A 22,745-nucleotide genomic window follows, 5' to 3' on the forward strand; every position below is an offset into this window, starting at 1 on the left:
ATGTGAGAGATCTCAGGGCTGCCAAATGTGTGAGAGACAAGATGCATGGCACATGGCAGGCTTGTTTTTGGCTATACAATAGTTAGCATATTTAACCCCATAGTTTACCCAATTTTTTTCCTTCTCTTTCACCTCATCAAGGCCTGCCCCCGCCCAAAAACAAAAACAAAAAATCAGAAAACTGGTGTTTGGAGCTTAAAAAAAAAGGATTTAGAATGACACATTCTGAGGCTTTCAAATTTTATTGCCAGTGACAGATAAGGAAGAAACCATTTCCCCCAAAAAAACTTTCATAACATCATTACTGTTTAATAACAACAGACTGTTTTGATTGTGCGTCCAATTAATGGCAAACTGATATGTTTTGGAGAGTTTTCTTTGGTTTTTAAATAATACAGTTCTCTATGCATCTGAGAACTTCACTGATATGATTAAGTCCAAATGGCAATTCAGCATTTCAAGGGACAAAGATTTACTTTAGCTCGCGTTTCTCCTTTTTATGGTTAGATTTTATTTAACTTGTTTTTCTATAAGTTCTGATGTAATGGTTTGTTGTATAACTCTCTGTAGCTGAGTTTAGCAGGCTAACTGTAATTACGAGCGTATACAGTATTTCTTTGTCATTTGCAGTCAGGTTTTTGTTGTTCTGAAGATACAGCATTTCTATTAATCTTCTTTAAACCAGAAATAAAATGGTCTTTTCTACAAAAGCCCCAGATTTTTTTATTTTTTAAAAATTGACTGCAACTTTATTGGGCTGCTTTGTGGGCAAGTCAAGGTGGGGAATTTTATTTGCAGAATTGGGTGCATTGCAGACGTGGGAATCTGTTTTGGAGAAAAGTGCGTGGCTTTTGGTAACTTTCCCAGGGAAGAAAGGAAGGGGTGGCCCAAACACTACGTGGGCTCTAACAGTTTTAGGGTTACTTTTATGGTGGCTGTCATTTTATTTTAAAAGGTAAAAAGGGGGAAGAGAGGCAGTTGTCTCTTTTGCACATTGTGGGAGATGGCTACTGACAGCAGCAGCTTCTTCCTCCTGAAGGCCAGGAATGAGTACAGCCATGTAGAGAGCCAAGTGCTTCCACAGATTAATACGGATCAGCTGCAACAGCATGGCCAGTAAATGGGTTGTCACTGCTGTCAATCCATCCTCCACTTTGGAAGCCTAGTACCTGATACATTTGCTTCTACAGTGACAAAAAAACCCTGCAGTTGGGAGAAAACAATTTCTACTAAAATAAATGAGAGTGGCATGTTCATTACTTTCCATCTAAATGACATGAAATTCTGGGTTATCTGGAATGTAAGCCCAGAATTAAATAGATTGTTAGAGCCATATTCTGTATAAAGTGAGGGACGGAGCTCCCATTACTATAAACAGGGGGTTCTTTGCACAGCTCTGCTTACAGCATATTGGCTGTAAGTAAAGACACAAAAAGGGAACATTGATAAAAATGATGGAGGAAGGACAAAAATCATCCTATTTGAGTAAATTGTGGAAAGTCCGGTTTGGTTGTTGAGCTATAACTCTACAAATTTCTCCTTTCCCTTTCGCATGCTAAGTAGGCAGGGGAAGATGGCAGTAGTGAGCTTAGAGAGCTTGTACCCAATGATGGCTATACAGGCTGCAAAGTAGCTGTACTGTCACTCCTTTCCTTCTGGGTTTTGTTCCTCTCCCCTTTAATGGAGGAGCCCAACTTGATGTAGTGCTAGGGACAAGTTTTGAGCCTAACAACCCAAGAAATTGTACGTTCTTGGGGCAAATTTTTTTTCTCTATTCCTGTTCTTTGCTGTGGCTCACTATTGTGCTCATTTTGCAGTTGGTCTGTGCCCAGAACTTCTGCTGATGGCAATGATAGGTTTGCCTGTCGAGAGAGCGCTGAGTACATAGAACAGAGCCCCAAGTGAAGTTAGGGGGTCAGACAGTAAAGAATTTTATCCTTACACTCTTTTGGTCCTGAGCCTGAAAACATCAACACACCCATGAGAACTTAGTGAAACTTCTTGTGTGTGAAGTTACTCGTGTATCAGGGTTTTCAGGATGGGAACTTTAGATTTTAGATTCAAAATTAAAATTACTGTATATTGCACCTCCTGCCCTAAAGGAGATTACATGCAAAACCTCTAGGAAATCCCATTCAGAATGAAAAAAATCCAATAGCGTAGTAATTAAAATGGAAATTAAAAAAAGACATTTTCCCTGTGTGTTTTAGGTTGAAATTCTGGAACAATCAAACAATGTGACAGTTGGTTACTACGTTACGAAGGGGAGGTTGGTTTTTATACCTGCTGTTGTTATTGAAATGCTCATTGCTTATGGTATTAGCAACACCACAGCGGACATAAAGCAGCATGTGCCAAATCTTCAGTCTGTTGCTGTACTGGCCTTACCATGGAATCCATTACCTGCATACCACTTCCAGCTGAAAACAGGCAAGTAACAAAATCACATATCTGGTGTAACAGTTGCACAATTTGTGGTTAGATAGTTGGCTGCGTGTGTGTGTTCTCCCTGTGTGCTGTCCCAGCTCTGCACAGACTGTTGGCACAGCAAACCTCGAGCGAACCGCCCAATGACCACAAGATCTTTTAACGTACGAAGGCGCCCAGCCAGATTTATTGTCGACGAAGCATGGTAATAGCACCTGGAACTCTCTGAGGAGACTAAGACATGTATGCCCGTAACAGTGGACACAGCTCAGTCAGTGGCGGGACTTTCCACTGTCCCCTAGGCTGACCAAAGACACTCCCTCTGAGATACATCTTTATATACCAATACAAAAGTTATGTACTGTCATCCTGACCTTATCTTTTAGGAGGGGTCAGTGTGTTTCTGTTATCCTTGGGGAATGTTTTTGTACCATCCTTGATATTGGGATGTGTTTGCGTGAGTACTCTGTACTTAGCACTTCTTAGGAATGTGTATTTCTGCAATATCAGCCCTGTTCTTGCCAGATTCTGTGAGCGTTATATCCAAATTCGTATTATATCGGGTCGCGTTATATCGGGGTAGAGGTGTATTTTAAAATTCTCCAAATTTTATTTGTCAAAATAACACTACATAATCACACCAGTTTCAATTATTTTGTTAATTTATTTCAAAATACCGGTCAGCAAGTATGTCTGTAACAATACGGACACACACAAATTTCCTCCCAGGAGTAGAGAGTTAAAGAAACCCCTATGACAATCCAGTTCCTGTTTCTCTGCCCTCTTCCCGCCCCCCCAGCCCAGCCAGGGGGCCAGACACCCACAACCCCTCTCCCTCAGAGACCACCTGTGCCACCACCTCCCCGCCCCGCAGCCAATGCACCCGAACCCTCTCCTCCCCAGAGCTCAGCTGCAGGGCCCCTTGCCCAGACACCCATCCCCCTCCCTCCCAGAGCCCAGGGATACAGAGGGAGAAACAGCCTGATGCTCGGTCCCAGGCTTACATGGAGTTTCCTGCGTGCCGCCCTCTCCTTCTCTCAAAGCATGCTGGGAACTGCAGTTGCCAGAAACCCTCTAGCTCCCTCCCCCCAGCAGTGCCTTCTATATGCAAGTTGGGCTCTGCCGGGACCAGTGGCCCCTAGTGGCGGCTAGCAGCACTGCAGCCCATTTCTATGGGGGAAAAGGAAATTCTGCATGCACAACGTTAATTTGTGCAAAATTCTGCAATGCGCAGTGGCACAGAATTCCTCCAGGAGTACCCATTGTCCGTGCCCTATCTCTTTAAATGTGAGAATGGTGGGACATCTTTATCCTGGGTGCAACTCCACTGAAAACAGTGGAGTTACACCTGGGATGAATTGGACCCAATACATTTAAATATTTGAAATCCTCAGACCTTGAACTAAATGTGTGAAATGTATTCTGAAGCATATTATGTATTTCCTATGATGCTGGGAGCCCCATATATGCATATAGGGTTTTGCTGGACCAACTGGGGTCTTGGATTCCAAACATCCTAAACCTGGGTTATCATTTTAACCTCTCTGTAACACTACTGCAGTACTCAGTGCAGAGTAATAGGAGAATGTGGGGGAATTGGTCCATACTTACCTTGTGTCTGCAGACTAGGAATATATTTTCACTAAAACTCACACATACTATTCCTGTTGTAGAGCTGCAGTTTGTTGGTCAAGCAGACAACATACAGTCATGCAAGTTTGTTCAGACCATGGAGCAACGGTTACGAAAAGCATTCGAGGATGCTGAAAGAAAGGTCTTAAACACTAGCAACAATTTAACAGTTCAGGTAAAATTTAACCTCTTTAGCCAATCTTTAAGTCACATATGATTATTCCCTGCTGTTAAGAGTGCTTGTAGACATTATGTTAATGTCAACATAATAAACTTGATAGTCACTTTGGAAATGTTTTTATATTTTGATATTAAATTAGGTATGCTGTTTTACATTTTACTAAGATCTTATGGATGCAACATTTGTGAAAAAAGATGATGAAGCACAGTTGCATAAAAAGCTGTTTTATTATTTGAAAAACCATTATTCATGTCACTTTTCTGAATTGAAAATTTACTGAGTTTCAGGTTGACGTAGAGTCATCATTCTAATACTATTTGTATTTATTACACGTCAGCTCCAACAAAACTCCTTCTGACAATAAAGTGTAAGATACTTTTCTCTATATTGTTACTGAACTTTGAAGTGTAGAACATGTCATTTCTGGCACTCTGACTAAGAACCAGTGGGTCTATTCATGTGTGTAAAGTTAAAGATGTGCAAGTGTTTGCAGGATCAGAACCAAGGGAATGAATCGCCTTTCTTTATGTCCTAAATGCTCCGTGTTTGTAAATCTGTGCTGTGCACCATGGGCTTGATCCTGCAAAGATCGTACAAAGATTTATGGGAGTGGAGAGGCCTCACATGCCTAAAGTTACTCATGTAGTTACTGCTCTGGGATTAGTTCTGTTAAAAGAGTCACTTCATGCTCCTGACTGGGAGCCTGGTGCTTGCTCCCATCTGTTCCTATGCTGATTTCAAGGGCCAGCAGGGCACCATCCCAGCTCACTAGGTCCTCATGAAACATGGATGGCTGTATACTGGGCACAGTGCCCAGGATCTAGTCAAAGTAATCATAAAATGGGCATGTTATTGGCAGGTTGCCTGAAGTTCAGTTCTTGTCCCTGGTCTTCTCATATTTGTTCTTTGGCCTCTAAATATGCTCCCTACAATGATCACCTGTCTAGAAAACCTTTCAGAGCTGCCAGTTTTTTAGCTGTCTGCTGGTATGCTTGGTCATTCCTGGTGCTTAAGTCCACAGTTTTACTGGCCTTGCACCAGAGAGTCACCAAAATCTGGCTGTCCTCCTGTGACCAGGAAGCAGTTAGCTTTACAAAAGGCTTGATCGGTTCACTTTCCATTGCAAACCCAGGAGGCTCTCTGATAGTATGCTTGCAGATTGGTAATCAGAGAAGAATGGGTTAACTCTGACTTGAGCTACTGCCATTCGCAAAGGGGCGAGGTGTGTGTGCTTTCTTCTGTTTTCAATAGAGTGGATTGCAGATTGTTGGGATAGAAAGAACTATGGAAATTGTCCCAAGGAACTGTGGGATACTTCCGACTGACTCCCGAGACCCGAGTCAAGCAGGGCTGCATCTATGCTGCCAAACAATAGGGTTTGGACCTTGGGTCCTGGCTTAACTCGAGCTCCGACCCTCCAGCCTTCAGGTCTGAGCAATTGCAATGTAGATGCATGGGGGAGTTAGGCTTAAGCTGAGCTCAAGCCCAGGTTTATGTTGAAGTGTACTCATATCCTTATAAAGCCTGTGTTAGTGATAAATACATTAAACATTGGGTTTATTGATTACAGTCCTGTGTGTTTTTGATATCCTGTAGAATAACCAGTGATAATCAGAGCAGAGAATTCTATCGAGTGACTATACTGTGACACATTTTGTGTGTTGACTGTAACCCTAAAAAGAGGCAGTTAAATCAAATGATGATTTATATGAATAAGCATAAAGCAAAACCTACATAAAAGCAGTAAAGTTAACCTTTTTTTCTTTTATACCTCAATAATCTCCTAGTCTGTGGCTGGTATGTGTGGCAATATAGGAGGAGAAGGGAGGTACAACAGAGCTTCTCTCAGCACCCCTCTTCCCTTCCTGTACTCCTCGCAGATGCCAGACACAGTATGGGTACAGGCAGGCTCCAAGATGGGGGTGAGGAAGAGAGCAGACAGCCATTCAACACAGCAGCAAGATCAGAAAGAAAGGGGAGGACCTTTTCCCATGAAGATGGAAGAGAGAGGAGGAGATTTATGCCACCTCAGTAGGATGATAGAGAAGGGACTGATGCCCCTTGAGGAGTACATGGGGGGGGGAGGGGGCTGCCACTTCCCCATAGTAAAGGCTTTTAATATTTTATCTATCAAATAATCAGTCTCACCCTCCTTGTATTTTTGCCATTTTTCCATTGAAAATCAGGAATAGAATTTCTGGTCCTCACTCGGGGCTACAGTCCTCAGGGCCGGCTCCAGGCACCAGCTAAGGAAGCAGGTGCTTGGGGTGGCCAATACAAAGGGGCGGCACTCTGTCCGGTATCGGGGCGGTACGTCCGGGTCTTTGGTGGAAATTCGGCGGTGGGTCCCTCAGTCCCTCTCTTCCTCTTTGATCTGCCGCCAAAGTGCCGCCGAAGAGGAAGAGAGGGAGTGAAGGACCCCACACTGAACTGCTGCCGAAGCATGGAGTGGTGCGATTGAGCTGCCGCCGGAGTGCCGCCGATCGGCTTTTTTTTTTTTTTTGCCGCTTGGGGCGGCAGAAAACCTGGAGCCGGCCCTGCTACTCCTGTTCCACCTGCCTCTGTTCAGTAATGAAGCTACATGTGCTAAACAGAGCACATCCTTTTTGCAGAAAATGATGATCACAGTTAACATTTCTCTGATTTGTTATTCGGACTGATTATATAAAATGTGCGAACTAACGAGTTGAAATGTAGCCTCCCACTGTTTCTTTACTTTTGTTTTGTTTCAGATTTTGAACACATCAAATGTCTCCCAAGCTGTCACTTTGTTTTATGTGGTGAGCAATCAAAGTACAGCCCTAAATGGCACCATCTCCAGCTACCTTCTTAATCAGCTTTCAGCTGAGCTGGTGGGATTCTATCTTACCTATCCGCCACTGACCATTGCAGAATGTAAGCTCTTACATTATAGTGTTCTGTAAAGATTTGCTGACTCTGCTTGAAGTACTTTGAAATGTAACAAATGGAAATTTAAAATGCATTTTATTTTATTTATTTATTTCAATTTAACATATTAAATAGACACCTATCCGAGCCTCTAGGAACCCTGGTAAATATTTAAGAATGCATAAAACTTCTTCCTCCCCCCATCCCTCTCCCAGCGGCAAAACAGTGGCAGATCTCACACAACTATAAAGCCAGCACTGAATCAAAAAAACATAACAAAACATCCCTCTCTCTCTCTCTCTACCCCGCAAGCATCACCCTCACCAATGGCCTGATTCTGCACCATTATATTAATGGGAGTTTTGACATTAACTTCAGCAGGAGCAGAATTAGAGCCCAAATGCCTGTTGAAATAGATGGACTTTGTAGTGCTCTGAATGTCAACAGATTCAGGTTCTTTTGAAACCATTAGAGTGGGGAATGGGTGAAGGCCTTGAAGTGAAGAGCGGAAGAACTGTGTTAAAAAACCTGTTTGAAACAACTCTTTGTTGCCTTTTCTGAGTGTCTTATGCTAACTTTGCAAGACATTTCTTTAAATCACAAACAAGGTTTAAATATTTCAGGATGAAGTTTTCATTTCACGCTATGAAGCCTCTTATTTCCCTGTGTTATGAGGCAAGGATGCTGTGAATCAGTGAAAATCATGCCTCAGGGCAGTACGCACAGAATGTATTCTCTTTGACCCATGTAATATTCTGATTTCCATAAAATGAGTGAAGACACAAGAATATTGGTGGCTATGAGGATTTTTGCTTGATCATTTAAATTCGGCCTGTGAAATTAGGCTCAGTATAATTACGAGTTTGCTATTCACAGGAAAAGATCAGTGTAAATGGAGACAAAGACACAATGGGGGAACATTAATATGTAATAGTGGTCTTGAGTTAAAAGAGGGCAGGTTCCAATTGATCTTACTATGCATAAGTCTTCTTGATACACTTCTCAAATATTAAAGAATGTGTTGGAATAACAATAAAGGTCTGGTTTAAGCCTACAGTAGCCAAGAAATTCAATGATAAGGCTCAAACACTGTCTTCGACCCAGCCTATCAGACCTATCCATTTCATGGGATTCTCAGTGTGTTATTTTCCATTCTGTATGTGTTGCAATAACTAGTCCTAACAGGGTAGGGCTAAGCACAGCTTTTTGCTCCTACCTCTGAATTATTGGAGTTTGTATCTTAAGAGAAAATCCTTAGAAACTGTAATACATTTCCTGGCCTAATGAAACAGTGTTGTCACACTTGAGAAGTCGGGGAAATGTTAAATCACCCTTTTGGTCCTTTCTTCCTTATTTAGAAATAACCATATAGAGCCATATTTTGACCCCCTTTCTCACACTGATGATGAGGTACTCTTCCAAATAGTCCCCTTGAAGTCATTTGCATGAGTAACTGCTCACTCATCAATGCGAGTAGGCCAGGAGTCGCAGCCTAACCCTGCCTTTGTAGAATGGCCATCTGTCACTCAGAGTACAGGGATTCACATAGTGGATTGCCATTGAGAAATAACCATACTATGATTGTACAAATCAGCGCATCACAACCAATCGCAATGCAGGGAACTGAATTACTGTGGTTGAAACTGTACAGTTTTGCATCACTAACTGTACTGCATCTTGGACTGCCTGAGACAATTCCATCTTGGGACAGTTTCACAGCATCAGCCTGCTCACATGTTTTCATAGATTCATAGATTCATAGATTCTAGGACTGGAAGGGACCTCGAGAGGTCATCGAGTCCAGTCCCCTGCCCGCATGGCAGGACCAAATACTGTCTAGACCATCCCTGATAGACATTTATCTAACCTACTTTTAAATATCTCCAGCGATGGAGATTCCACAACCTCCCTAGGCAATTTATTCCAGTGTTTAACCACCCTGACAGTTAGGAACTTTTTCCTAATGTCCAACCTAGACCTCCCTTGCTGCAGTTTAAGCCCATTTAAGCCCATGTTTATCAGTTTCAGATTGTGAACTTTATGCAGGTGAAAGGGGAGTCATGCACAAAGAGCCTTTTCTCTTTGCATGGCCGACGCAACTCCATGTGCTTGTTGCAGATTCAGGGCTACTTCTGGTGCACAGAGAGATCCCAGAGAGGTTGGGACGAAGGCCCTGGCCCACTCTCCAAACCAGCCTCCACAGCAGGACTGGTGTGCAAGGGAGAGGAGTATGCTGCCCTCCATAAAGGCAGTATAGCAGCAGGCATGCTCCTCATGTGCAAGGGACCTCTGGAAGGCATTCTCTCACTGAGGCAGAATCCCTGCCAGACAGGACCGGCTCCAGGCACCAGCAGAGGAAGCACGGCAGTTCGGGTGGCTTTTTTTTTTTTTTTCTGCTTCGGCAGTTCGGGCGGCTTTTTTTTTTTTTGCTTGGGGCGGCAAAAATGGTAGAGCTGGCCCTGCTGCCAGAGCTCCCCATGAGGTAATGCAGTTCCTCACTGCCCCCAGCACAGGTCTGTGCCTAGTAGGCATGATCAAGTCCTTAGCTAGTGCTGCTGTAGCACAGCATGTAATGGCTTCAAAGAGAAGTTGCAGGTTTTGGTTAAATTCCCCCCACAGCAGGTATGCAGCTGACTGATGAACCTGCTGTGCGTGCAAAATATATAGCCTCAGACTGATACTGACCGTTGTGTAAATATTTACTTAGGAAATTAGTTTGTGCTTATTAACCTGACACCGTAATGGTATCAGTCTACCAGGTAACTATTCCTATCATTGTGAGAACTCATTATTTCCCAGAAGGCTGTAATGGTTCCTTCAGAGCCTTCAGGAGTTATCATATATATGCACAGTTCAAGTAACCCTGAACGGCATCTGCACAAATCATGGCAGATGTGGATACTTGCTGCACAAATGAAAAAATAAAAACTCTCCGATGTGCGAATGTGGTCACCCAGAACAGACCATGGAACATATAACAACTCAATGCCTGATTCACAAATACGAAGGAGGCATTACAGCGATACACTCCACTACTCCTGATGCAATTATCTGGATCAGCCATCTGAATGTAAAATTATACGTTTACATCAGCCATACGAAGAAGAAAAAGACAGTTAAAATAAGCGGTGATACAATGCTCTGCAAAGTTTAATATTTCAAATCACTTTATTTTGTTTTCTAAAATTCTATGGTAACTAAAGCTGCTATATGCCATAGATTAAACCCTTTCCACATTTTCCCTTGTAATGAAAAAGCTGCAGATCTAGATTGTGAATTAATTGCTAATGAATTTCACGTTATAAGGCACATTTGAGATGTAAAAGTACAAGAGGGTCAAAATGTAAAACATGAGTTTCTCACAGCCATCTAGTAAATTTCAGCATAATACTATGAATGGTGGTATATTAACATCATACTCTGAATGTTGGATGCCATATAGTTTGGCAATGTGAAATAGGGTCATTTTGTTTGTTTCATCTATAATTCACACACAAACAGATATATTTGATACATATATTAAATACATTCTTTTTATATATTGTTTATTTATGACCAGATTCTGCTAGCCTTACATTAAATAGTACCTTACTCCATGAGCAGTCCTACTGAAATCATTGGTTTCAATGGGACTATGTGATGAGTGGGGCTCTATTCAATGTGTATTTGAGTAGGGCTAGTAGAATCAGACCCTTATTTATTTTATTATTTATTTAGCACCAAATTATGCCCTGGCTTGTAAAGCTGCACAGGGGAATAAGGAGGCACTAAATGTCCCCTTATTCCCTTACACAGGCTCCCCATGTGGGAAGAGCAGGCTATGTAAAGCGTCTGCATTTCTCCACCCTGCAGTTGTGAGCGGGAAGAGGTAGGGAATGGCAGAGGTGCCAGCCCACCCTAGTTTTCCGTAATCGTGTGGACCTGTTGGACTACGTTAACACGCTATAGGTATCTAGAGCATGTCAGCAGGTCCACACGGGGTAGTTAGAGCGCAACATGCAGCCTGTGGCTTGGGCAGTGAAACCCGTGCCCCAACCCATTCAAACTTGTCACAGCTTGCCAGTGCCCCAACCCAGGGACAAAATCAGCCAAAACCGCCACAAAAAAAACCCAAACCCACGCAAAATGGTGTCAGAAGTGCTTGCAAAGGAATGAGTATACGGCCAATATCGTGGTCACTCCTGGTCACAGAAGTTGATGTTACTAAATGTTACTCCAGCGTACCGCTGTTATTACTCTACCATGCATCTAAAATGCACCACAAGTGTTCAAGCCGCTACCCCAGGCCACCTGTGTATATTTGCCCTCATACCTTTGGCACTTGCTGCTGCTCCAAGCAATCTCCATAATTCCTCCCTAATTTTTTCATAAATGTCCCTAGAAGTCTCAGAGCAAGAATGGTGTCTCTGGAATGGAAGGTACCTTGGTTCCATCGCCTCCCAATATGCCAGCTGGCACAGCTGCACCGGGGCATGTGTGTTGTGCTAGGAGTAGATTCGGCACAGTGTACTTTTGACTGCTGCCCCACTCCCACAAAGCAAGGGACAAATCGGGAAGTAGATTGTGACCCTTGGAGTCATGGTGTTTCCCCAGGTCTTCTCCTGGGCAGCACACTAATGTTTTGCCCCATACGTGGGGCTTGTGGCAAAGCCACACTTTAGCCTTATTTCCTAGTGCTTGGTTAATTTATATTTTTTGAGACGTATAATGTGTTGAATGTTGGAATATTATGAAGTAATTTTTAATTTTTTTTTAAGCTTTGGAGTATCCAAACCTCGATGTCTCAGAAACTACTAGAGACTACTGGGTGATTACAGGTACTTTTTTCTGTCGCCCATTGAAATCAATGGAAAGACTCCCACTGACCTTAGGGGGCTTTGGATCAGATTCAATGAGCCTGATGCTCCAGTTCTTGCAGACACAAAATTCCCATTGACTTCAGTGGGATACTATAGATATTCTAGTTTTTGAAAACATAACTCCAACTGACAGGGTAAGCCCTTTAAAGTTTTGAAATGACTTCAAAAACACAGTGAACATGTATGAATTATGTAAAGTATATTGTATATTCTTTACAATTTACTGGACTTTATTAAATCAACCATCTGTATTCACAAATCATTCAGTGCCCTAGAACACAGAATGTTTTGTCAAACTGAATCCTGTAGAATTTCAATTTCAGATTTACAGACTCTTGGATGAAAAACTGTCCCTTTACCTCACAAATGCATATAATTGTCCTTTGATAACCTTCTTGAGGCTTGTCTGTTCTTATGCTTTTCATTTAAGGGTTTGCTTTTATTTTGCATTGAAGCTTGGTGTAGATGTAGAGATACTCAAAGACATTTTCGTAAACCGAAAAGCTGAGAACACTGTTGAAGGATTTTATTCTCTGTGTGTAGAAATGTAGCTGACGGATTATCTGAGAAAAACAGTATAGTGGCTGGAAACAGAAAGTCATGTTATACCCACAATGGAAATTATTTAGTGTGTGTAAATTTGTTATCAAGTTGTTTTTCTTCTAAGCTAGCTTGTACATCTTTGTCAAATACACCATTGCAGCCATGTATTATTTAATCCATCCATGCACAATCTGCTGATATGAGATTTTCTCCATTGCCACAGTTATACAAGGGGTCGACATTACATTACTGGGACTTAACAACCAAAGCTTTGCAAGACTAATGGAGCAGCGGCTGGCCCCACTGTTCGTGATGTCCCATCAACAAGGAAGGCGATTTAAACGCGCTACTACTGTGGGCAGCTACACTGTGCAGGTGATCAATAGGATACAAGTTGTATCCAGATACTATTTCAAAAAGGCTTTGGGTGCATAGATACTGCGTGGATTGTTGTGCAAAATAGTTAATTGGAATGAGTTTGGACATCCTTATTCATGAATACCAAACCAGCGTGAGAGTTGTGCAGGTCATCTCAAAGGAGTTTCTGTTTCCAAAGTCAGGCATGTTTTCATGTTTCTTTTCTCTTTGGAAATAGACAGTGGTTGCTCTGCAGTAGGAAATATTTTGCTCTCTGCTTACTATATATGTTTATGTAGCATGCAAACTTTAGTAGAAAGAGTCTAGTAGTTAAATTAACTTCAGTAAGAGCTTTGCTATATTCTCAAAAGTGAAGAGAATTTCTATAGGTCTTCTTTCATATGGCTGACACAATAAGTAAAAGTTGTATCTGATTTATGCATTGTGATGAGATCCTGTGCAAAGCAGTCAGGGATTTTTTAAAATTACATTTTATTTGTTTTTTAATATGGCCTTGTTCTGTGCAGGGACACAGATCACATTCTGAAATGAGGGTCTCAAACCTGAACATTTTACTAATGAATCAGACAGCCTACTGCATTGTGAAATGACCTTTGTCTTTTCTTTGGTGAGATTTAAATTCCCAGTCAGTATTTTCCACGAGAGCTTATTTTGTTTCTACACCAAAGTTATCCAGCTACCCTACTTTCATGTAATTCAAAATTTTCAGACTGCAAAATTTCAAAAGCTAAGTTGTCAGTTTTCTGCACCTTTCTCCAAACTTCATTTACTGTGAAATATTTTTTAAAATGACTATTTTCTAGTATTTGCATTGCAGACATCTTCCCCACAATTCTCTGTGTTCCCAATATGAAACAATTAAAAGGGGGGGACATTTTTATTTGATAAAATTGTGAATCTTAGGAAAATGTTACATGAAAACATTGAGTCCATAACAAAAGCAAAAAAGAAAAGTCCCTTTCTTTTTCATGTGATTATAAACATTTAGCAAAACTCCACTTAACATAGGAAAGATAAAGAGGTGCACTTTCAAACCTCTGCCAATATGACAGAACAAAACCAAAAGGGTCTTTTTGTTTGCCTGTGGTGGGTGCAAGGATTTGTTACCCACAGAATACCAGCAAAGTGTAATTTTAAATAAAAGCACATTTAAATTTCTCTCCGTTTAATTGCTTTTTTTCATGGCGCAGAAGCAAGTTGACAACAGGACTACACTGTAGAGACCCCAAAAAGAGTTGACATTTTGTTTGCTATTTTACTTTCTTTTTTCACTGCCTTTGTTTTCTAGTCTAGGGATTTCAAATTAGAAATATTTTTAAAAGATTCATATAAAGGTTGTCAGGAAGGACTGCTGTATGCTTGGTAAACAAAGCAGTGCTATGAAACTATGTAAGGACCTGAAATCCTATGAGAAGTTTTGCATTGAGTTGCACTTGTGTGGCATGTTAATGGGATTCTTGACAGATGCAGAGGTCTGCCTGGAGGTGGCTCTGTGCAGAATCAGGATCTAAGTGATGGTACAATATAAACATGGCTTCTGTCTCTTTCTCTCTCCTTTTATTATAAGATGGTAAAAATGCAGCGTATTCCAGGACCCAAGGAGCCCGCTGAACTGACTTACTATACATTATACAACAGGAAACCTCTGCTGGGAACTGCAGCTGCCAAAATGTTGAGTACTGTTGATTCTCAAAGGATGGCCTTGACGTTAGGTTATGTCATCCAAGTACAAGCTGATCGTAAGAATCCTTTTCTTAATTTTTCAATCCCCAGTTTTAATCACATTTATTGTTATTTCTCACAACGAATATTCAAATACAACATTAATTATGGGATGTGCTCATTAACCCACACACTCTAATTTCAAATGCACTTGTTTTAGTAAAATCTTCAGTCAGGTGGCACTTGCTGCGTACAAGAGAATAGCCATTCCATCTGTTTGGATGAAGCACTGACATTAGAGAAGCTACAAAGAACATTGATAGAAAAAGGAGAAATAATTTTAACAAATGATTAAAATATTGGCTATAAGCATGAGAGGAAGTCAGAAAAATGGCTCAAACGGTGCAATATCAATTCCAGTGAGTACGATGCATCCTGTGTTTGGTCCTAGATTTGATCACGCTGTATTACTGATTTTCAGTCTTTGTTCAGCAGACAATGGAGATTTTTGACCCCTGTTTGCATAAATTACATTCCCTCAAATTCTAAATTACATTGTTTCCCATAAAAATGCTTCAGAGTGCCTTTCCTGCTAAAATGGCTGTAAATTAGAAGAACATACTGTCCTCTTCTCTTCTGTATATGCTTTTAAACTCTTGAAATGGATGTTTGAATGACTATATGTTATTTGCAAGATTTGAGCTGACCTGACCTTGTACTTGCATGGTGTTATAAGGAGGCCTTGCTCATCTGTAGGTGTACGTATTCCATTTCTGTACCAGGTGAAGTCAAGAGTTTACAGAGTATCATTAAATTAAATCATGAGCTTGGATAGCTAAGACTCTCAGATTGGACGATTTGAGTGGAAGAGACAAAGCATCCCAGTACCTTGCTAGTAAAATAAAATATTCCCATTGCCTCATTTTGAACACAGTACAAGTATTTCCTTGTAATTACAAGAAATATATTTTACAAATTCTTCGTTTTGATGCATTGTTGTTTGTTTTATAGTAGTGCCTGGAGGAGCCCCATTGTGATAGGTGCTGCACTGATACATAGCGAGAGATAGTCCCTGTCCTAAAGAGTTTACAATCTGAGTAGACAAGACAGACCAAGGGTGGGAAAAAATATTATTGTCCTGGTTTTACAGATGAGGGACTGAGACAGAGAGATTAAGGGCCTGAGACAAAGCCCATTGAAGTCAGTGGAAAGACTCCTGTTGATTGGGCATTGATTCGCAAGTGACTTACCCAAATCTCTTGAGTCTCAGTCCTTTGTATGAACCACAAGATCATCCCTTTCTCTCTACACTCTTCTGAAATAACTGCACATTTTCCAGTGCTCATAATATAAACCTCTTCTACAATTGCTTGGGTAGTTGGTTATTAAAGTGGATGTTGTCAGGTAAAATTTGGACTGAAGACTTTGTTTTAAACACCCCAAACCAAAAAATAGCCCATAGTAAGATATTAATTTAATGACCTAAGGTCATTAAGTAGTGAACATTGCTTATTAAGAGGGACACTGTTGGTTAAAATTCAGAGTCTGCACTGCCTTTTTTGAGATCTAATTAAACATACTATTCCAGTTTAGAGTCTGTGCAAAAATATGCCTTTGAGCACCTGATTGCGTTATTCCAGCATATTAAAATTACAACAGACTTCCAAGGAGGTCTCAGTGTCCAAGGATGACAGGATCAAGCCGCAGACAGGCTTTTAGCTAGTTATACTATGGTAATTACTGGTAGCCAGATGCTATACATTTAGGGCTTGGTGCTACCAGGTGCAAAGTGCCTTTGACAGCTAGTGGAGTCAGTGGCAGTTGAGGGCATGCATCACTTTGCAGAATCTGGTCCTTGGTATAGTCTGTTAAGTCAAATAGAAAGTGGAGTAAGTCTGTTAGAAATGTCACACTAGTATTTTCATAATCGCCTTTTCCATGCCAGGAGCCAGTGAGATAGGAAGATAAATACAGAATACAGGTTAAGCCTAATAATTTAATAGTCAAACAAAATTAAGAAACAAAATGTGGTGATTAGCATAAGCATTTGCAAAAAGAAATTAAATGAGAAAAAGTGCATTTATTTCACAGCAGGATATTTAATATATACACTAATTAAATGTACTGTATATGCTGAGAGATTTAAGTGGCAATTTACTCAAATAAAATGGAATCTAGAATTTTAGAGTGCCCTCTAGGTAAACATGTTCTAACAAGTAATATAAGTTGAGATATGCATTAGTGCTGTGATGTACAGCATCTAGCATAGTGGGGTTTGTTCTAGGCACTATGGTAATACATGGAAATAATTCATATTCTGGTGCAATTATCAATATTTCTGAAAATGATTTTCCCCAGCCCCTATATTCCACTCCCCCCAAGTGCCGAATTTTGTCCTCTTTGCGATGCCCGTCCTGTGACTGCCAAAAAATGTATAGCACAACAGCAGCACTACAAAGGGACCAGTTCTGCCGATGTCAATGGCAAAACTCTCAATGAACCAGATCCTTAGCTGGTGTGAGTTGTCTTAAATTCATTGGCTTCAAAGGAGCTATGCAAATTTATAGCAGCTGTGAGTCTGCACCAATGTCTTCTGTAGGAGCCGGACTGGGCGCAATGTGCAAATTTTTAACACACAAACTATCTGAGTCCAAGCTCTGCTGGCTTTTTATTTTAGGAAAACATCTATGGCTTGTTTCATTCAACATTATTTTACTTAAATTTTGAAAGAGCCATTTGAGTGAGACCTCATCCAACTTCTTGATCTCAGGAATCAGAGGAGTGCTCTGCAGCTGTCTATCACTAGGAACATGGAATTTGAGAGAAGAGAGCTCAGGGATTGATCTATTTGTATTGTAGAAATTCCAACAAATTATTATAAATAAATGAATAAATAATAAATCTTTTGTACTAATTGTTATGTGAAGACCATTTAAGGAAGAATCCAGCTAGTTCTTCTGTTGCTTTTACATAGCAACTGATGGTGGAACACTGACTCTCTCTGGCTTGCAATTTATGCAGCTGTGGTGAAAAACCCACCAAACAACCTGTGGATCATTGCAGCAGTGCTGGCTCCCATTGCTGTGGTTACGGTTATCATCATCATCATCACAGCAGTTCTGTGCAGGAAGAACAAGAATGATTTCAAACCAGACACCATGATGAACCTGCCTCAGAGAGCTAAAGTAAGTGTCTGTTCAAGCAGGAGATGTCTAGTCTCAGCACATTCATTAATTTTCCCAGTGTTCATTCTTCAGATCCTTTCCTAAACATGTTTAAAGGACATTTGAGACTTTAAGTGGTCAGTACACTCAGGCTAGGACTTTCTCAGCTGTTACAGAACCTGTTTGCTTTTTCCTGGAGTGAGATGAAAGACCTATGCCTCAGTTTCCCTTGGCTTTTTGCTTCTGCCCCCCCACTTGAGACCTTCTGCCAAAGCAATCACCCTTCCTCCCTAGAAGGGCTAGATATAGGACTCTCCTTGGACCCCATAACAACTTCTGTCTAACCATACAGAAGATGGTTATTCCCTCCCACAGGACTAAGCATGCTTCACCCATGGCATTTGTCTCTTCTATCAATTGGGGAGCAAAAGATAAAAATGGAAAATCAAACCTTGATCTGTTTCTAAGGTAGATTGTCACAGTGTAGCTGGTCCCTGTGAGTAGAACTGAGCCCAGCTCCCTGTGGAAGAAGAGGTGAGCCCAATCTAGCCAATAAAGGGGGTGGGCTACCCTTGGGCTGCCATAGGGCAGGAAATGTGAGATGGAAGATAGAGTGATTGGGACAGGCTGTCTCTGGGGAAGCCAAGCCAAGCCATGGTGGAGTGGAGTGGAGTGAAGCGAACTTCTGTGCAGAGCCCTGGAACCTTCCCACATCATAGGGTCCTAGAGCCTGGGCCCCAGCCTGAGCCGGGAAGTCTACGTAGCAATGACACAGCCCAAGTCCCTCGAGCCCGAGTTGGCTGGCATGGGCCAGACATGGGTGTCTAGTTGCTGTGCAGAGAAAGGAGTGAGGTAAAAGACTGTTTTCTGTTTGTTTACCTGCCTCTGTTAAGAGAATAAACCTTCTTACAGGAGACTGGGCCTGGCAGTGAGTGTTTAGAAGTGGGGAGAAGCCCTGCCCTGTGACAGAGATGTTCTCAATTCTATGCACAGAATTTCCGCTAAGCAGTTCCCATTAGCACTAATAAGAGTTGACTAGTGAAAGTTCTTTGCTTTGACAGAAGCTGAGAATCTAGTCCTAAATTAGAACTGTTCCAGCCAATTAGTAATGCAGAAATGGCAACCATTCCCCCCCCCCCACTCTTTTCTTTTATTTTTTTTCGTACTTCTAATCCACTTGCAAATATAGTTTACAGGGAATTAAGGAAATTATACTTCCTCTTTACTTAATGAGCCAAGTAAATTATAGGGGCACTGACAGATAAGTCCCCCATTTGAATCTCCTTCTATAAAGTACATATTCTGTTTTAAAGTACTGTATCTCCCCATAGTGGAAAAAGCTGCCAACCTACCCAGATGGGCTACAGCATCACTAAAATCTCAGCTTCTAGGCTCGGCAACCCACCAAAGCCAGGATTGTGTGAGGTGTTTTTAGGCTAATGAGCATGTGTGCACATCACTGTCCCTTCACTCTCCTTGTTGGCTTCCCTCTTTTCGCAGATAGGGGACTGAAATGATTAAAAACCCTGCTTGCTGTCTGAGCGTTCTGATAAGGTCAAAAATGAATGTTTCAACCTTATCAAAGTGCTTCATTTTGATTTTTTTCAAAAGGACATTTTATCTAAATGACACGTTCTTGACAAAATTTTCTGATGGAAAACTCTTTTGTCAGAAACGTTTCCGTCAGCTCCAGTTGGAAGGTGTAGATTGGACAGATGCACTGGCAGGGAGATGGACCGGACGGTTAAATAGTCTTTCCCATCTCTGATGTTGATGTTTCTGCTTAAAATGGTGCTGAGAAATATATATATTTTTGGCAGATAATGAAATAAGAATATCTCAAGAAGAACTATATATTTTCATCTTAACCTACTTGGAGTTTGAGCCTATTAGGCATAAAAATAATTACCAGTGCTATAATTACTACAGAATCTTAAATGTAAAACTTGCAATACAAATGATTGATGGTAACATGTATAATATATTTGAAAGTAAACATGTACAATTTCATTCATTACAAAAGTGCTTGAAACCACTAGATTATTGCAAACCTTCCAGGCCAAAATCTGTTTAAAAAATGGAGTTGCAGTAGATATTTCCAGTTTAAGAAACAGTTTTGAAATCTCACTTCTGTATATTTTGTGTTTGAAAGCTGTTTATCAGAGTCAGGGTTTCTGGTACTTTTTGGCTGTTCTGCGTTAAAATAAAGGAAATTAAAATTCTGTGAGGAGAGCCCTCCTTCGTATTCATCTTATTTAGTTTTTTAGCTGTGCAGTTTTATGTGATCTGATTTCAGAAGCCTTATGTCAAGGAAAACTAGCAGAGTGGCGCTGCCTATTCATTGCTGCAATCCTATTGCTACTGTTAATGGGGGCACTGCAGTTCTTCAGATAGAGCTGCCTATTACGTCATTTCACAGAATCCTTCCTGTGTGAATGGAATTAAATTAGTGAACAAAGGGTAGAAGGATAATAAAACCTTTAGCATTTAAATATCATTCTATAGGCTTGGTGTTACTGGGTGGTTGCCCCTTTAAGGGGAGATAGTATTCTGTCGACCTATGACAAGCTAAACCCACCTCTTCAGGAGGCGAGAATGAGTCACCTGACTCACTGGTCATGTGATCTTTAGTCAGGCCTCTTATAAAGGAGAGGGCTGAGGGCGCTCAAGTGAGAGCTGGTGACGCTCAAGTTAGGGTGCTGGGAGGCCCTGGCAGGACAGAAGTCTGGGAAGCTGTAGCTGGTTTGAGGAAGCAGCTCCCGGAAGCAAGACTGGTTCCTGTAGGGAGTGAGAGAGACTGAACTGAACCCAGCTGTGGGAACGAGGCCTGAGGATTCTTGGTTCCCAGAGAGCGAGACCATTGGGATTATAACCCAACTCCAGGAAGGAGAGCTTGGGGATTACTGGTGCAAGGGGAGAAAACTGTTTGTTTGAACTGTGGAACCAATGGGCAGCTGGGCGAAGTTGGCATGGAGTATTCATGTGTGTATGGACTGAATAAACTGGATCCCCTTTGGAAGGGGAATGCTTTAAAATAATACGACTGTGTGAGCTATTGAGGAGTCCCATGAGAGGAAAAGTACGGCAGTTTGCCTGCAGAGCCCCCCCGGCCATGAGGAGACATTTGTCTGGCAGCCAGCCTGTTAACACTGGTATTCGCTGTAAAAGCAGGATTCTTACTTCGGCATGGTAATATAGGAAGCACATTTATTGTACCCTAGTGAAGGGTTTTTTTGGGCAGATATTAACTTCTTTTTCTGCATCTCTTCAGTTCTAATTCATAGCATGCCTTTAAAAGCCATAATCTTATTGTATAGTCTGTCACCTTTTTTTTTCTTTTTTTTTTTAAAGGAAGAATAAGCTAGTAGATAAATATAGATAAAATCCACAGTCTAAGTCTCTCAAGCAAAAGCAAATACTGCAGGCCCTCAGAGAGAGCCACCATTCATTTGTAGAGCGCATACAAGAAAAAAAATAAAATCTGCTGAAGCAGAGTATACGTGGTCATTCTGGTATTTATCAGCTTTTACATCACCATTCCAAATAGAGCTGGCCAGGAATCTTCTAACAATGATTTTCTGACCAAAAATGTCCTTTTCACAAAAACAAATTTTTCTATGAGAAAACTTCAATTTTGCTATAAAATTTGTTTTTTTCACTGGGAAAATTGAAATGATGACTTATGTATATGCATCTGGGGAGCTTCAGCTGGGCTAGGGGGAAGGCAGAGAGCTTAGACACAGCCTCCAGCAGGAGAAAGTGAAATTTACAAGAGCCTTCAGGTGGGCAGCTGGCAAGCTGAAAAATTCGGTTTCAATTCTCCCCAAATGGAATCTTTCTGAAAATCCTTTCCAGTGGGAAACATTTCAAATTCTTAATTATTTTTGTACTGATTCAGTATAAAAATATTCAAAAATGTGAAATTTTTTCACAGGAAGGGATTTCCATTTTCCAGCCAGCTCTAATTCCAAAGAAACAAATGTCAGCAGCAACCCATACCATTCGTTCTAGTCTCATCCAGCCAATATAAGAAATTTCTTGAGCAGTTGTGTTCAAATATCATTTCAACAGCGTTACCCAAATTCCACCCATTAGATTTTTCTCAGAAATCTTGCCAGGAAAATATCTTTTTCCTTGCAGTGCAGAGTAAATCATTATAACGGGTCTTAGTCTTGCCAATTTAGTTTGGGGTGCTAAAGCCATCTGCTCATGGGAGCTTTTACAAAGCAGAGTTCCAAGATCAAATGTTGTTGTTTAGTACAGTATATCAGCTAATGAGAATGGTTTCTCCAGCTCTTCCTTTGTCATTGGGGGAGAGGGATAAGTAAAAACTCAAAATAATTAGATATAGCATTGTTGGAATCAGATTATGGTTACGCCACTCTTGAGTTATGTCAAAATATTTGTTTGCTGATTCTTGCCTTTTTTTAAAGACTAAAGTATACTTTGTAACATATTGATCCATTTTTAAGGGGGGATGGTAATGTCCGTTAACCAGTCTGGTAACAGCTTTTCTGTTTTATTACCCCTTTTACAGAATAATAGGATGGTCTCTGCTAACAATTAACATATATAATGAATACTTTAAACCATTAATTTTATTCAGTTTATTAGAGTCTAGGATGGCTTATGGTATTTCTCCCTAGCTGTCCTTCATATGACTTTCTTGCCCTTTTTTTCATTCCTCCCCCCTTGAAGTTGATCTAATGGCATCTTTTTTGGTACTTTCCCTTCAGAGTATTGGGAAGATATAAAGCTCCCAACGGGGGAGATAGCATTGTCCTTTTCCAGCAATGGTTGTTAATGGGGCCAGCATTGCTGATATGGTGTACGCTTCACTGCTATAATGGGCTGAGACTTTGTTGGTCCAAATCAATGCTAGTCCATTTAGTATCTCCTTAGTGGACTTCTGCTGGAGCTGCTTATCAGATGAATATCACCGTCAATGCATCTTAAAAAAATCAGCGTTAGTGTTAAGTAGGAGACTGAAAATGTGACGAACCACCTTCA

At 41.0% G+C, this 22,745-nt stretch overlaps 1 protein-coding gene across 1 annotated transcript in view; it reads left to right on the plus strand.

Annotated features, from left to right (window-relative positions):
• KIAA1549L (KIAA1549 like) overlaps positions 1 to 22,745 on the plus strand; it is a 219,171-nt gene that overhangs the window by 124,197 nt on the left and 72,229 nt on the right. The window contains exons 4-10 of the mRNA XM_065404300.1: positions 2,211 to 2,430; positions 4,101 to 4,234; positions 6,973 to 7,135; positions 11,887 to 11,946; positions 12,755 to 12,906; positions 14,477 to 14,648; positions 17,593 to 17,756. Coding sequence (XP_065260372.1) covers positions 2,211 to 2,430; positions 4,101 to 4,234; positions 6,973 to 7,135; positions 11,887 to 11,946; positions 12,755 to 12,906; positions 14,477 to 14,648; positions 17,593 to 17,756 — 1,065 coding nt within the window. The remainder of the gene's footprint in view (positions 1 to 2,210; positions 2,431 to 4,100; positions 4,235 to 6,972; positions 7,136 to 11,886; positions 11,947 to 12,754; positions 12,907 to 14,476; positions 14,649 to 17,592; positions 17,757 to 22,745) is intronic.

This window comes from Emys orbicularis, chromosome 4 (genome assembly GCF_028017835.1).
Source record: "Emys orbicularis isolate rEmyOrb1 chromosome 4, rEmyOrb1.hap1, whole genome shotgun sequence".
NCBI lineage: Eukaryota > Metazoa > Chordata > Testudines > Emydidae > Emys > Emys orbicularis.